Source organism: Ipomoea nil, unplaced genomic scaffold, assembly GCF_001879475.1.
Source record: "Ipomoea nil cultivar Tokyo-kokei standard unplaced genomic scaffold, Asagao_1.1 scaffold2480, whole genome shotgun sequence".
Lineage (NCBI taxonomy): Eukaryota > Viridiplantae > Streptophyta > Magnoliopsida > Solanales > Convolvulaceae > Ipomoea > Ipomoea nil.
Genome location: NW_017618908.1, coordinates 1,665,619 through 1,680,186, shown reverse-complemented (window position 1 = coordinate 1,680,186; position 14,568 = coordinate 1,665,619). Strand labels below are relative to the sequence as shown.

Sequence of the window (14,568 nt, the reverse complement as noted above, 5' to 3'; positions counted from 1 at the left end):
CTATTTTAAAGGGTTTCTCAAATAGCCCCAAAAGTGATTCAATGTACCATTTTTTTTTTTTTTTCAAGTACTACTGATTTGCGATGTAGTATATGTTCATAACTGAGTCAATACTGCCTCCACTGAGATTTGAACTCATGACTTTTTATTTAGAAGAGTCATTTTATGTCACTAGACCGATATCATTGGTAGTGATATATTACTCAATTAATTGAGTGATTCTTTTACACTAATTTTATAATTAAGTAAATGTGCACTTTCAATCAAATATTAGAATTATTTATAATTATAATTTCATCTTTTATTTTATTATTTAAATATATATATATATATATATAATAAAATTTTTTATCAATACATGACACGGGTAATTGGCAATTATTTGCTCGAAATGAAGTATTGATAACATGAGAAAATATAATTGATCTCACCCATTTCTTCAATTACGGACTATATAATATTCATTTTTTTTAATTTATATAATTTGTATATCGATCTAAATATTCTTGAAATATTATTACAATTAATATATATATATATATATATATATATATATATATATATATATATATATATATATATATTTATTTATTTATTTATTTATTTAAGGCATGATACTATAATCGGGTTAAATAATCAGTTTCGCGCTAGGATTGACATCTCCGAATAAATTGGCGATATAAATAATTAAAAATCATATTATAATGCATGTTAGGACTAAATTTAACGATGAAATTTGATGAAAATTTCTGAGAACATTTTAATTATTTAAGGCAGAGCAAACTTATTACAATGTCATATAAAATTCTAGGTTAGTTTTAATGAGTTAAAACACTTAATTAGAGTTTTTTTTAGGGGGTATTGTTATTAAAATGTAGAAAATGAAAACAGTCAAACCGAGATGATAATACAAGGACAGTAGCAGGCGGACATGGCGCCTCCACGCCGAAATCGTACTTGATTTTTCTCAGGCAGGCTTGAAGACCAAAGCACGAAAATGGAAGCCTGGGCGTCGCTGCAGAAGGAGCTCTGTGTGCCCTATTTCAGGTAATAGTCAACATCGCGAATCGCAATTTCTGTAAAACTGCAAGTTTGAGTTTGTATTTGCATTTCTGATTAAAAAAAAAACAAACAAAAAACGTTGTTGGTTAATAGGGAGATTTGTTTGCAATTCACGTTGTTGTGTGTTGTGCTCAAATCCTACAATACCTCTCTTCTCCGGCTATCTGTTTCTTCTCACTTTCCCCTTGAAATTCTGAGCTTATTACAAGTTTCCACTCGTTAGAATGGATGAAAAACTTCCACTGTTCTTCATAATAATGGGCATTCATGGGTCTCAAACCAAACTTGTATGATGTTCTATCTCCATTTTCACTTTGTTTTCTTTCTATATTTTCAAGAATCTGCTAATTTTTTTAAAAACAAATTTGGTGAACAGCATCTCCCACCCTTTATCTCCAAGAAGCTTGTTGAACAGGAAGTTGAACAAGTAGTGTTAACCAGCCAAAAGGGGATCTGGGAAGTTGAAACCCATAGGTCTGGAGTAACACTCTGCTTCACAAAGGGGTGGGATGATTTTGTCCTGCAACATGGCCTACGCAATGGAGATTTTTTACTGTTTAAACACACTGGCTACTCGAGTTTTAAAGTCAGGGTGTTTGGTCTCACTTGCTGCGAGAGAGATTTCATAAGTAAATTGAATCTACTGTTGACAATCCTTTTTCTTGTTAATACTGTAGTAGTGAATTTGTAGCTTGGGATCTTGAAGCAAAAGATTAAGTTACCTGCCGCCTTTTGCAAAGCTAATGACCTTTATTGCGATGCAAGAATATGTCTGAAAGGTCCATGTAGTGAAGAAGAAGCTAGCCTTAAAGTTTGCCCAGGTGGGAGGACTAAATATGCTGTCATTACTAGGGGATGGTCTAAGTTCATTGCAGATAATGATCTGAAAGTAGGAGATATTTGCACCTTCAAACTCCGTAGCACAGGAAGCAGTTCAAATGGTGTTGTATTTGATGTTGAAGTTCTTCGCAAATCAACCTAGTTTCTCATTTGGAGGGATTCTTTCTAGTGTTCATCTATATACGAAGTTTAAACTCGAGATCTTTTTTTGTTGAAGTTTGGACAAGAAACTCTACTAGTAGGCCATTATGATGTGAGTTGGGAAATCTTACCCATTTAGTAGAAAAATGTGAGTCATAGTCAACTATTGAAATTGTTGATATAATGTTACATTGTTCAAATCATTGAATTTCTCTGCAACTTTTACCTAAAACCATAGGAACACATAATTAAATATGTAGGAAAGATTAAGGGTGTGTTTGGTGAGCAAATACCAATTTTAGTCTCACGAGTATTAGCAAAATGACAGATTTGGTCCACATGTTTAATTCCTACCAATTTTAATCCACGACTAATGTTTTAGTATCAAAATTCATCACGTCGATCACCCATCTATTTAAGACATTCCGAAATCTAAAAAATTTAAGGGCATTTTCGTCCTTTTCAACTTAAGATTTCAATTTGAGCATAAATAAATGAATTTAAGCTCTAAGATCAATCTCAATTCGCAGTTCTCCTCCTCATCCTACCTTAATTTGAGGAAGAAAACTGCGAATTTGGATATATCTTAAGACTTAAATCACTTTACTCATGCTTAAATAGGGAACCTAATTTGAAAAGCACGAAACTACCCTTAATAATTAAATATTTCGGACTGCCTTAAACGAAGGGGTGACCGGTGTGATAAATTTTGGCACTAAAACAATAGTTGTGGATGAAAATTGGTACTAAAACAATAGTCGTGGATAAAAATTGGTAGGTATTAAACATGTGGACCAAAACTGTCATTTTGCTAATACTCGTGGGACTAAAATTGGTATTTGCTCGTGTTTGGTTGGTGGGTTTTGCCCATAGGAATGGGTATGAAAGTGATTGTTGTCGTTTGATTGATAGGTTTTTAGAACACTACTATGGTTTTCGAATACCCCATCAATTGAAAAACTCATACCCAAATAAAATAAGGGTTTCATTCCCTTATTCATTCTGAAGCACTACTATTAGTAACCATTCGCATTCCACCCTACTACTAAACATGTTAAATACTTCCACCAAAACTCGTTATCATTACCAAGTATTTGATACCCATTCCGATTCTGATTCCTATGTGCGAACCAAACACATCCTAATTCTTGTTTTCTTCTTCTGATTGTTGAGTTTATTTTCTTTGAAACAACTTTAGGAATAAAGAAACTAAGGGTTGCTTGGTACACTCAAATCATATCCAAATTGCAACAAACATATCAAACACACACATGAAAGGAATAAAAAGATATGAATTGTGACCAAACTTTTGAATACCAACAGACTTTTAAAATGTTGTAAAAGTTTTAATGGAATATCCACCGAAAGTTTAGATCGAATACCACCATTTTCAAAGTTTTTAAAAGTCTAAACAAATCCAAATGGAAGTTTTTAAAAATCTAAACAAATCCAGATTATATATGTAGATCGAGGCTCAAGAAGAAGATAAATACTTCAACTTTTCTCGCACTCTTTACAAAGTTTTTGTTCCAATAAGATAGCTAGATGATGATGATGATGCATGGAGTCATGAGAAGTGCTGTGCTGCTAGGATGGCTTCTTCTTGTTCTTGAAGTGAGTGTGGGATATGATGCAGTTTCTCCATCTGTGATGAAAAAGATCAAAGCTGTAAATAAAAAGGGGCCATTCTAGGGTATAGTGGTGCCTAACAGCTTTGAGATGAACCCTCCCCTCCAATCTCCAAGATTTGCAGAAAGCAAAGAGGCAATAAACATCATTTTTCATGTTCAAAAATCTAAATATGGTCATCAATCAATCAAGAATACAAGTATAATGGCCTAATGGGAATCTATATCTTCCCCCAAGGCAGCATCAAAACGGCCCTAGGTTTGAACAAAATCAAAATTTCTCGGAGGAAAGAAAACGAATAAAAATTACATAAATCTAGACTTAGCAACACCAACAAGATCAGCATAAAGAAGGAAACTCAAATTTGTATGTGAACAACAAATCCGCAAGGCAAAGGCTTCATTACCAAAGCTACACTCATTTAGATATACGAATGCTCCGATGGCATGTTGGTATTTGACAATAAGCACAAACCATCCTAACTTCGACAGCATTGTGTACTTCTCTGTGAAGGTCTAGCAGGCTTCTTAGAATAGCAAGAATTCCACTCCCCTCCATCCTGAGCATAATAATCCATTGGGTAATCCACCACAGCCTCTTCCTTCGCTTTCAAGCCAGCATTATTGCACGAGCAGCAAGATTCGTTCTTTGAACTTTCTGAACCATTCTTGGAACTGCCACCGGAATTCACAGCTGATTTCCTCTCCCACCAGCCGGGTAGATCACCCAAAGCAATCTCTGCTTCAAAGGGTGTCAAAAGCGGTCTCCCAAATGCATCTCCCCAATCAATGGACAGCCGAGGGCAAGCGATTTGAATCCAAGCTTCCACCGAATCCTCAAACAATGCAATCCTGGCAGGAGATATCTCTGACATCATAATCACTGTCCAAGTCATCCCTTTCTCCTCCATCTTCTTCTCCAACCTATCCAAAATCCTTGGATTTCCTTGCCGCCCTAAAGTCCCCAACACTACTCCCCAGTTCTTGGCTTCCTTTGCCTTCTCAATTGCTCTTCTCCTCTCCTCCTTCATCCCATCATGATCATACTCCTCAAGAAACAACTTCCCTATGTATGGATCATACCTATATGTCCTTATCCCTGGATTAGCAATCATAAATGCTTCCAAATGAAACCTACCATCAGCAACGAAGATCAGAACTGCATTGTCTGGACTACAAATCTTACTAACACTTGGAGCAGTGCAGCCCAACACTTCTCCAGCTGATAGGGGTTTAGCTTGAGGTACCAAAACCCTAAACCCTAGCTTTTCCAGCTCGGGTTTCACAGCTCGAATTGCACCGGCAAACTGAATAGTCCCAGCCATAATGAAATTATCATACTGCTCAGGGGCAAAATTGACTTTTAACTCGTGGAGAAGCTTGCGTACATCAATGGCGATTTCAACGAAGATGTAGAGGCAGGGGATTGTGGTGGTGTCGATAGGCACCAGGCAGCTGTGGCCGTAGTGTATGAGGAGGTCAGCAGAGAGCGCCGCGGCGGAGAGGTCGTCGACGCAGCAGGCGCCGTAGGTGACGTCGCCGAGGACGAAACAGTGGGCGGCGGAAGTGAACGTGGAGAGGATATCGACGATGACGAGGGAGTACATGAGGAGGCCCTCCGGGAACTGCAGAGCGACGCGCTTTGCCCCCGTGGAGCGGATGCGCCAAACGCACTTGTGAATCTCGAAGTTGTAGTTGGCTGGGAGGAGGGAGATGGCGGCGTTGAGAGCCGCATCGTTTAGTATGGAGTCCGGGATTTGGTTCTTCACGAAACGCTTAGGACGCGGCCGTGCCGCCGGCGAAGGCTTGTCGCCGTCGCCGGCGACGACCGCCGTAGAAGTTGAGTTTTCACAGAGAGGTTCCATTACGCCAACTGAGTATGGAAGCGCAATTGGAACACAATTTAACAACTGGTCCCTCATCAAATTTTCTAACATTTTCAGTTTTACCCTCAATAACTCAAAATTAAAAATTACCCCAATATTATTATTTTTTTCTAATTGCAAGAAATCTCTAGGACCAGAGGCAAATTGCAAAACATTTATTAGTGACAAACCCTAATTTTTATTTTTTTGACAATAAAACTCACAATTACTATCCAAAAATATGCACTAACCACTAAATAAACTTATACTTCTAAACTTTCAACATCAATCAGTGCATATGATAGGAATTATTCCCTATTCGTCTACACATTGTATTTTGGTTATATCCGGGCCCACTCCTTCACGGGAGCCCGACCCGATCATCGTCGACCTAAGCTCGCACCGAGCGCAGTATCAAGTGCCTGGATTTAAGAGCAGTAACCGTCATTTCACCCCGACCTAGTTAGGTCAGGACCGGCCTACCGACCTGATTCTCATGGCTGAGTACGGGACAACGCGCCTAATTATGACACATATTAATTGTGAAGAGGGGAGACTTTTAGACCTTTTCTACACGTTAACTATTAATTCGGGAACTTCTAACCTACTGTCAAGTACTCAGAGCTCCACAACTTAAACCAACAAGCAAACTAGGTAAAGGCGTAATCGGAACGGACCCTAGCACCGTATTACGTAGTATACGCCCGTATATACTACATACATCAGCACCATCCTGATCACCACAAATGCACAATAATACAGGCCTTAAAAGCATAAAGTACAACATCATTTTATTTCATTTTTCAATACTTTTCCTGTTCAGTATCACTAAGGGTCCGTTTGGAAAGCAGGAAAATGACTTCTGGAAAATGTTTTCTGGAAAATGAGTCATTTTCCGGAAAACATTTTCCTTTCCAGTGTTTGGTTGCATTCTGGAAAACTGTTTTTGTGTGTTTGGTTCATTTTCTAGAAAATGAGTAGAATTGTATAATTAAACATTTTAATTATTTTATTTAGAATATTACAACATTTATAATAATATATAATAATATAATAATAATTTTTAAATATAATAAAAAAATAACTAATAATATATCAAAAATATTATGGTGGTGGTGGTGGTGTAGTGGTAGTGGCGTTATTTGTTATATAATAATAATAATAATAACGGGTGGTGGTATGATGGTGGTGGTGGTGGTGGTGGCGGCGACGGTGGTTGTGGTGGTATGATGGTGGTGGTGGCGGCGGTGGTATGGTTGTGGTGGTGGTGGCGGTGGTATGGTGGTGGTGGTGGCGGCGACGGTGGTATGGTGGTAGTGGCGGCAGCGGTGGTATGGTGGTGGTGGTGGCGGTAGCGGTGGTATGGTGGTGGTGGTGGCGGCGACGGTGGTTGCGGTGGTATGGTGGTGGTGGCGGCGGCGGCGGTGGTGTAGTGGTGGTGGTGGCGGCGACGGTGGTTGTAGTGGTATGACAGTGGTGGCGGCGGCTGCGGTGGTGGTAGTGGTGGTGGTGGGGGCGACGGTGGTTGCAGTGGTATGATGGTGGTGGTGGCGGCGGCGGCGGTGGTGTGATGGTGGTGGTGTGGTGGCGGTGGTATGGTGATGGTGGTGGCGGCGACGATGGTTGCGGTGGTATGGTGGTAGCAGCGGTGGTGGTGGTGGTATGGTGTTGATGGTGTTGGTGGTGGTAGTGGTGGTGGTGTGATGGTGGTGGTGTGGTGGCGGTGGTTGCGGTGGTATAGTGGTGGCGGCGGCGGCAGTAGTGGTGGTGATGGTGGTAGTGAGGTGGTGGTGGTATGGTGTTGATGATGTTGGTGGTGGTGTGATGTTGGTGTAAAAGTTGGAAAATGACTTCCCCCAAAAAAAGGGGAAGTCATTTTCCTCCAAAACAAGCCTATTTTCCAAAGTCAACGGAAAATGATTTCCGTTGACTTGATTTTCCAGGCACATCCAAACAGTGAAAACTTAGAAAATGATTTCCAGAACTCATTTTCCAGGTTTCCAAACACACCCTAACTTGGAAAATTTCTACCCCTCAGCTGTCTCAGGTGGTTCAAACAAGCAACACAAAATATACAAACTGTAACAATACTTTATCCCAAGAAATGCAGATTGTTTGCACTATTATTGTTGCATAATAACTGGAGATGAGCTAACATCTGTTGTGCTGTAGAATGAATCCTCAGCTGCACCATAATAATTCTCTCCCTTCTCCCCATCCCACTTCACAACCTCCCTGATGAACTTGAACGCCTCGTCGACCGTCACTCTATCTCGGGCCCGAGATTGCCACACGAAAAGCTTCCGGCCCGTGAGGGAAGCGTAGACGTCTTTGAACTTCTTCGCGACGTAGTAGTAGCCTTGGTGAGCGAGCGACTGGTTGCTGTGGTGTGTGGGCACGGGGCTGAAATCGGCGAACCACTCGCACGCACCTAAAGGGACTCTATTCACCTTTGCCTCGAAGACGTCGTACTTGTTGAGAATTAGAACGAAAGGGGTGTCTTTGAAACACGGGTGCTGTATCATCGCCTCGAATAGGTCTTTGCTCCTCATCATCTTGTTCTGGAGAAGCACCCCGCTCCCGTTGTTCTCCGGGGCGACCGACATCTGGTCATAATCGCTCAGAGCAACACAGACTATTACTGCGCTCACATCTTCAAACATCTCTAACCACTTGCATCCCTCGTTCATTCCGTTGGCGTTTACCCTTATTAGTTGGTACCTGCTAGGAAGAGATTCATTTACATTACAGGCATGGTTGTAGTAGGCGCTAAGCACTAGTCGGGCACTAGATCAGAGGAGCGCCTAGCGCCTAGACGGCCTAGGCGGGCGCCTATGTGGCTAACTAAATAAAAAATAAACAGTGCACATGTGTGAGTGTATATATGTGATACTATATATATATATATATATAAAATAAATTAGCAAGGCCAAGCCAACCGGGTTAACTTGACTGAAATGGACGAGTTAACTCGGCCGAATTAGGCGCTAGGCGGCTGCTTAGGGGTTCGAGTCGGCCGAGTTAGGCGCTAGGCGGCCGATCGCCTAGGCAGGCACCTAGGGGGGAAATCGCCACGGTCTAGGAGTGTCTAGGCAGGCGCCTAGACCGATTTTTGCAACAGTGATTACAGGTAGGGGTGTTTATTCGGTTAATAACCAAACCTAATTAACCGAATTTGCAAAACGCTTTAATCGTTAACCGAACGGAAATTCCTATTTCCGAATAAACCGAACCAAATTGTCTGTATAGGAGGTGGAGGACTGAATAAAGCAGTGAGAAAACGTTACCTCATAAGAGGAGGTGGAGGCGCTTCGAGATTGTCTGTATAGGTTTCAGACATTGGGCTACGATCATCCAACGAGAACTCCATAAAGGCTAAACCTTTCCCTTTGGTAACCCCTTCAGCATACAGTATGTCTTGCTCCGAAGGTTCATATTCATTACTCGATACCTCAACAGCCTACATGGAGGGAGAAGAAAAGCTTAGTGTAAAATTGATATTGTTATAAACTAAGATTGGGCTAGAGTCACTCAATTGGGCTATAATGCACATGGGCCAAACCACACTAAAAAGATTGAATCCAACCAATTAGCTAGTCTAACTCATGACCTTAGAAACCCATATGTTCTCTCTTATTTTATCAACGTGGGACTCTTAACAGATATTAATTAGACTCTACGAGCAAAGCACACCTTGTTTAAGAAGTAATCAGCTGCATCAGGTAGGAAATGAAGTTCATCTTTCCTCTTGTATGCTTCCTGTATAGCGGGATCCTTCCACACCTCTTCAACAAGGGGAGCATACTCACGAGTTGCTGCCGGGAAAAACGCGTCTAAATCTCCGGTGGCGATGATATCTAAGAGCCAGTCGGAGAAATGTTTCAGCCTCGGGTTCAAGGAGTAGACACAATGGTTATTTCGACTCGCATCCTCTTCACTGCCTATATAAAACTGAAATTTAATTATCAGCCCACCAAGAGTTCAAGATCAATGTAAGCATAAATGAAGCTCAGAGCTGAAAAAAAGTAAATATGCAGCAATGCAGATTTCATAGAACTTTTAAATTAATAACAAGACTAGAGATTTATTCAAAAGAACCTTCCGCTTTTAGTTTTGATAAGGCTTCCTCCTCAAATCGCTCCCGGCCATCGAGGAGAACGCTCAGATACTTGTACATGTTGCTTTGAATCATAAGCTTAATATCTTGCACTTCTTCAGCTGTAAACTTGTTCCCGTACAAAAATTTGGCCTGTTCAATAAGTTATTACGAAAAAATATGTGATTTTTTAATTAAGTAGAAAATTTTAAGCTTTGAGGAATCCCGAAGGACCTGAAACAAACCATTTATTTCATATTCTGGTTCATCCGAACCAGAAAGGCCAGTGAGGAATGCAATAACATAACAAATATTTCGAACATAAAGTAGATATTGTAAATGAAAGATATCTTCTAAGCACTATATATTATGCCCGTCAATTAAACTTTTAGACTAGAAGTGGAAGATAACATATCATTTATTAATTATTATATACATAAACATGCATATATAAACCATAATATAAACTGATTCAAAGACTATTTAATATCCTAAATACAACTAGTAAAAACGGAGAATTCAAGATAGCATTACCTGTTTGAAAATAGTGCTCGTTCCAGAGCCATCCAGTCCAAATAAGAGTAGCTTCTGAACTCTTTTCTGCTCCAGATAAGGAACATTCATCGTATAATTGCTTGGCTCGTTCCTCTGACAATGGGGTTGACCATTAAGTATTGGCAAGGAGAACAAGGAGCAGATGATCCGTGTTCTTGTCTGTGTAATGAAATAAGTTTATGTTTTGTGTGTTATAAAAGGCAATCGTAAAAAGTGAAAACTGAAACCAATTTTACATACCTTTTCCCAGATATTTCCTTTGATATTATTTTGTCCTTCTTCCTCGTATCGACCATCATCATATACCCAAAAGTGAGTGTCACGAAGACATTGTACATTTGCAAACTGTCACAAAATGAATAGTACTCGTGATTATTAGGCAAAACCAAAGGTCTACGACAATTAATACGAGTTTGTGATAGGCAAAACCAGACAATTACTACGACTCACCTTCAATACTTTGAGTTCAAGTTTTGTTATTTCTCGTCCATTAATATAAACCCGAGTGTTTCCATTGCTTGCATGAGGACTAAGCTTCCCGGTGAAATTTAGATTTGAACTCACGATTCTGTCGGGTTTCCCTCCCTCCTGATAAATGGATAAGGTAAAACTGTATCAGTATTTCTCAATGTTGAAAAAATCGCTAGGCGCCTGGGGACCGCCTAGGGCGCCTAGAGCGCCTAGGAGGCCGACCGCCTAGCGTCTAGGCGCGATTTTTGCAACACTGGTATTTCTTTCTCCCGAGGCCAAATAAAAGAAAGCTTTTTTTTTTTTTAATCTTAAACTACAAGCTAAGGATGAAGTTACCTTTCCCCAAAGCCCAGATTCTTTGTCGTACCAATACCTACCGGGCTTTAGCTTTTGAGGAGGTATAGGACACGCAAATAGTTCGGCCATCTCTTCTGGCTTCAGAGGGTATCCATTTACGATAAGCTGCTCTGGGCGAAGCTGGTTAGCAGAACACTCTTTCTCGGCTTTCATTATCTGCTTAGCTTCTAAAGGGCAAAGCAACCGTGACAATACCCTCGAATGCCTACCCAATTTGAACCGCTTCGACTCATCGATGGGCATACTAATGCAAGTTACACATTTTCGCCCCTCCGGCATTGAACCCATTGCTCGGAGCACACAATTGCTGCAATATTTTGCATCACAAACCAAGCACGATTCCTTGGTTTCCCACTTTCCTTTTCCACACCTATAACACACTCTCGTTTTCTTTTTCTTATTTTCCCTGGAAACGCCAACATAAGCAGCGGGAAATGCTTGTTTCTCCGAGTATTCTGCTTTCTTCTCGGATCTATCAACTGTATCGAAAGTTACCACCGGGGCTCTCCTTCCGGGGTTGACCAACTGTTTGGGAGCATCGTTTGCAGGATTATGAATAGAACCGGGGGATATTGAGGGAGAACCTAACAAAGATTCGAGGTTCAACGCAACAGACACCTGTGATTCTGTACTCCCCGATAGCCTTGGACTAGTGATGCCTGCAACTCGAGAGGCAATCGAAGGTATTGGCTCGATAACTGGGACACCTTCGTGGCTCGTTGATCTTCTAGATTCAGAAGAGGGCCGTGCTAGAGATGCTGTTGGAATCGCACTAGAATTTACGTCAATGGGCTCTACACACGGAACCTCATACGAGACTGGGGGACCATTATACTCGAGAGCTATTGAGTAATCGAGATTAGTCTCCCCTTCGGGAAGGGGAGCCCCCGGTGGAAGCATCTTCCTCACTATATCCCTCCAATCCTCATCCTTATTTTGCTCCATTGTTTCTCACCCGAAAACTTGATCAACCTTTGCTCACACTACCCTTAGTTTCACAATCAATCACTTCTAAACGCTATTGCTCTCCACATTCATCATACGAAAAGAAATCAACCACTATCAAACACCCAAATCGCGTGCTTGAAAATCAAAGCTGCCAAGTCTACTAGTCAAGCTAGAATCAACCCCGAGTACCACCACACCAGATCCTCCCAGATGATCTGTCGAGCCGGGGCGTGGGGCCCTTGAGGTTGGGGATTCATCCTTTTGGGAACAACAACAATGTCCATGAATTCAAGTCATACTGATCAGCCTACTGAACCAAGAAAAGTTACCTCCACCAAAGTCAAAACCCAAAGGTTTCAAATACTAATGAACCAATAACTCTTGAAATTCCACAAAATTCAATAGTCCAAGATACCACCATTTTCAACTTCAACTAAACAAACACAAAAAAGACTCATCCACCAACTACAAAAGGACAAACAAAAACATTTCAATAACATCCAAGAAACAATACTTGACTACAAATGGGAATCAACACCTCTGAAATTCAAAACTAAACCAAGAAAATCCCAACCCTAACAAGCTAGAGACAGTTCAACCTTCAACTACCATATCCACATCAAGCGTAAGAATAAGATAATCTAAAGAAATGGGTATGCAATTTCAAAAAGAGTTTTCAATAACAGTAAAAGTGGGAACTTTTGCATCTTGGTAGATGGTACAAAAAAGGTATGAGTTGAAATTTTTTACCTGATAAAATGACAAGGAGTATCCGAAGCTGAGGTGAGCTGGTGGGTGCTAGTAAAAGTCTGGTGTTTTGAGGAATCTACCTGAAGAACCAATCCTGCTAAAAGGTAGACACAGAGATATACTATGAATATATATTATATGTGAAGAAAAAAAAAAAAAAAAAAAAAAAGTGACAATTTTGTCAAATGCATTGAAGTGAGAGAGAAGAGGGAGTGTGGCCCATCCGTTAATGGAAATGCACGGTTGTAAGCTATTTTGACCGTACTTTATAAAGATTGACGAAGGAGACTAGGAGAGTTTAATATTTAAATTCATTTTAATTCTTTTATTTTAAATTAATATTCATACCAACTATCATAGTGTCATGACATCCAAATGTTCACTAACTATAAAATTTTTCTTTTTTTAGATAAATTGAAATTGTATTTCTATGAATTGGCCAACTCCACTAATTTGTAAAGTTGTAATGAAATACTAATGTAATCAAATAGTGACATGTCAAAAGAAAATGTTGAAATGGTGAGTAGCAACACAAAGTATAATATTATTATGTTATTTATTTGCGTGATGAGAGAAACTCATAGCTACTATTTGATAGTGTACACTGCGTCAATCTTGAATTGTGATCTTAGCCGACAAAAAAGTCACAACAAAGATAAAATAATCTTGATTGCTCATAATTAATCAACTCAAATCAATAAGAGTAATAGGCCGACTCTATTATTGTGATTAGGTCATCAACTAAAATATGTCACTTCTTGTTGACTATAAATTACAATTGACAACATAAAATGAAAGTAAATAGAGATCAAGAAAGTTGGTGCAATTTTGTTGAGGTTAGAGTGATATGACTTCAAGATGTATTATTCCATTTGATTTGGTAAATTTAAATCTTTAAATTTAACTTTCTATAATAACGTTTTATTGATTATTTTAATTTTAGCAAGTCAATTATGATAACTTAAGTTGATTTACTGTATTGTAATCATGTCTAAATCAAAAGAGTGGCTAATAAAGTTTCAAACACTATACATAATGAACCAGTTTGATTGGCGTTAGTGGCCGTGCATTCTCATCCTTTAAGAGAGGTTGAGAGTTCGAATCTCCTATCGTATGAAAAATCAATCTAAGCGACTATAGCTAAATTCACAAATTGGTTATGGACTTTCAATTTCAACCAATTAAGTCCTTAACTTTGTAATTTTGACACGATTTGGTCCTCCATCTATTTGACTGTTTGTTGACCGTGATCGACGATCTTCAGAAGAACCTTCAGCTCTCGTCGGAGCACGTGGAGGCCTCCAGAATGACGTTGCACTGGTTCGGAAACACGTTGTCTTCTTTGCTATGGTACGAACTCAACTACATTGAATCCAAAGTGAGGACGAAGAAAGGCGATCGGATTTGGTAGATTACTTTCGGCAATGGATTCAAATATAACAGTGCGGTCTGGAAATGCAACTAGAACCTTAAAAAACTGACGATAGACCATGAAATTACATATATATCCTCAAAAATCACAGTCAACAAACGATCAAATAGACAGAGGACCAAATTGTGTTAGAATTGCAAAGCTAAAAACTTAATTGGTTGAATTGAAAGTCGAATATCAATTTGTGAATTTAGCTATAGTCGAAGGACATTTTGAGTATTTACTAAAAAAAACTAAAAAAACTATACACAATGTGGGCTAGGGGGACCCTAGATATTTGTTTTTGTTAATATAAACTTATAGTCAAAGTGGTGCACAAGCAATTTTTTGACTGCCTAGTTTAGACAACATACAACCTTTTCATTGTACCACCCAATGTTTCATGTTTGGAGGAGAGACATGTGGAGGACCACCTTATTGATG

General features: G+C 39.6%; 2 protein-coding genes and 1 long non-coding RNA gene across 5 annotated transcripts; 1 reads left to right on the top strand and 2 right to left on the bottom strand.

Annotated features, from left to right (window-relative positions):
- The first annotated feature begins 925 nt into the window (after positions 1–925).
- On the top strand, positions 926–2,179 carry LOC109152920. Of its 2 annotated transcripts, none has more exons than XR_002049434.1 (2): positions 926–1,047; positions 1,740–2,179. It is a non-coding gene; the product is annotated as an uncharacterized LOC109152920 (long non-coding RNA). The 2 variants fall into 2 exon arrangements; XR_002049433.1 differs by having other exon boundaries at positions 1,439–2,179.
- A 1,627-nt stretch (positions 2,180–3,806) lies between these two features.
- On the bottom strand, positions 3,807–5,570 carry LOC109152915 (diphthamide biosynthesis protein 1). The gene has a single exon (XM_019300604.1). The coding sequence runs from the start codon at positions 5,534–5,536 to the stop codon at positions 4,151–4,153; it is 1,386 nt and encodes a 461-aa protein (XP_019156149.1). The 5' UTR covers positions 5,537–5,570; the 3' UTR covers positions 3,807–4,150.
- A 2,037-nt stretch (positions 5,571–7,607) lies between these two features.
- On the bottom strand, positions 7,608–12,826 carry LOC109152911 (extra-large guanine nucleotide-binding protein 3-like). Of its 2 annotated transcripts, XM_019300598.1 has the most exons (10): positions 12,714–12,826; positions 12,233–12,428; positions 10,995–12,166; positions 10,638–10,775; positions 10,428–10,532; positions 10,167–10,346; positions 9,632–9,785; positions 9,230–9,474; positions 8,824–8,996; positions 7,608–8,257 (listed from the first exon to the last, which is right to left on the bottom strand). In XM_019300598.1, the coding sequence occupies exons 3-10, from the start codon at positions 11,958–11,960 to the stop codon at positions 7,660–7,662; spliced, it is 2,559 nt and encodes an 852-aa protein (XP_019156143.1). In that variant the 5' UTR covers positions 11,961–12,166; positions 12,233–12,428; positions 12,714–12,826; the 3' UTR covers positions 7,608–7,659. The 2 variants fall into 2 exon arrangements, with proteins under 2 accessions (XP_019156143.1, XP_019156142.1); XM_019300597.1 differs by lacking the exon at positions 12,714–12,826 and having other exon boundaries at positions 9,230–9,477; positions 9,635–9,785; positions 12,233–12,672.
- Between the last annotated feature and the right edge of the window lie 1,742 nt (positions 12,827–14,568).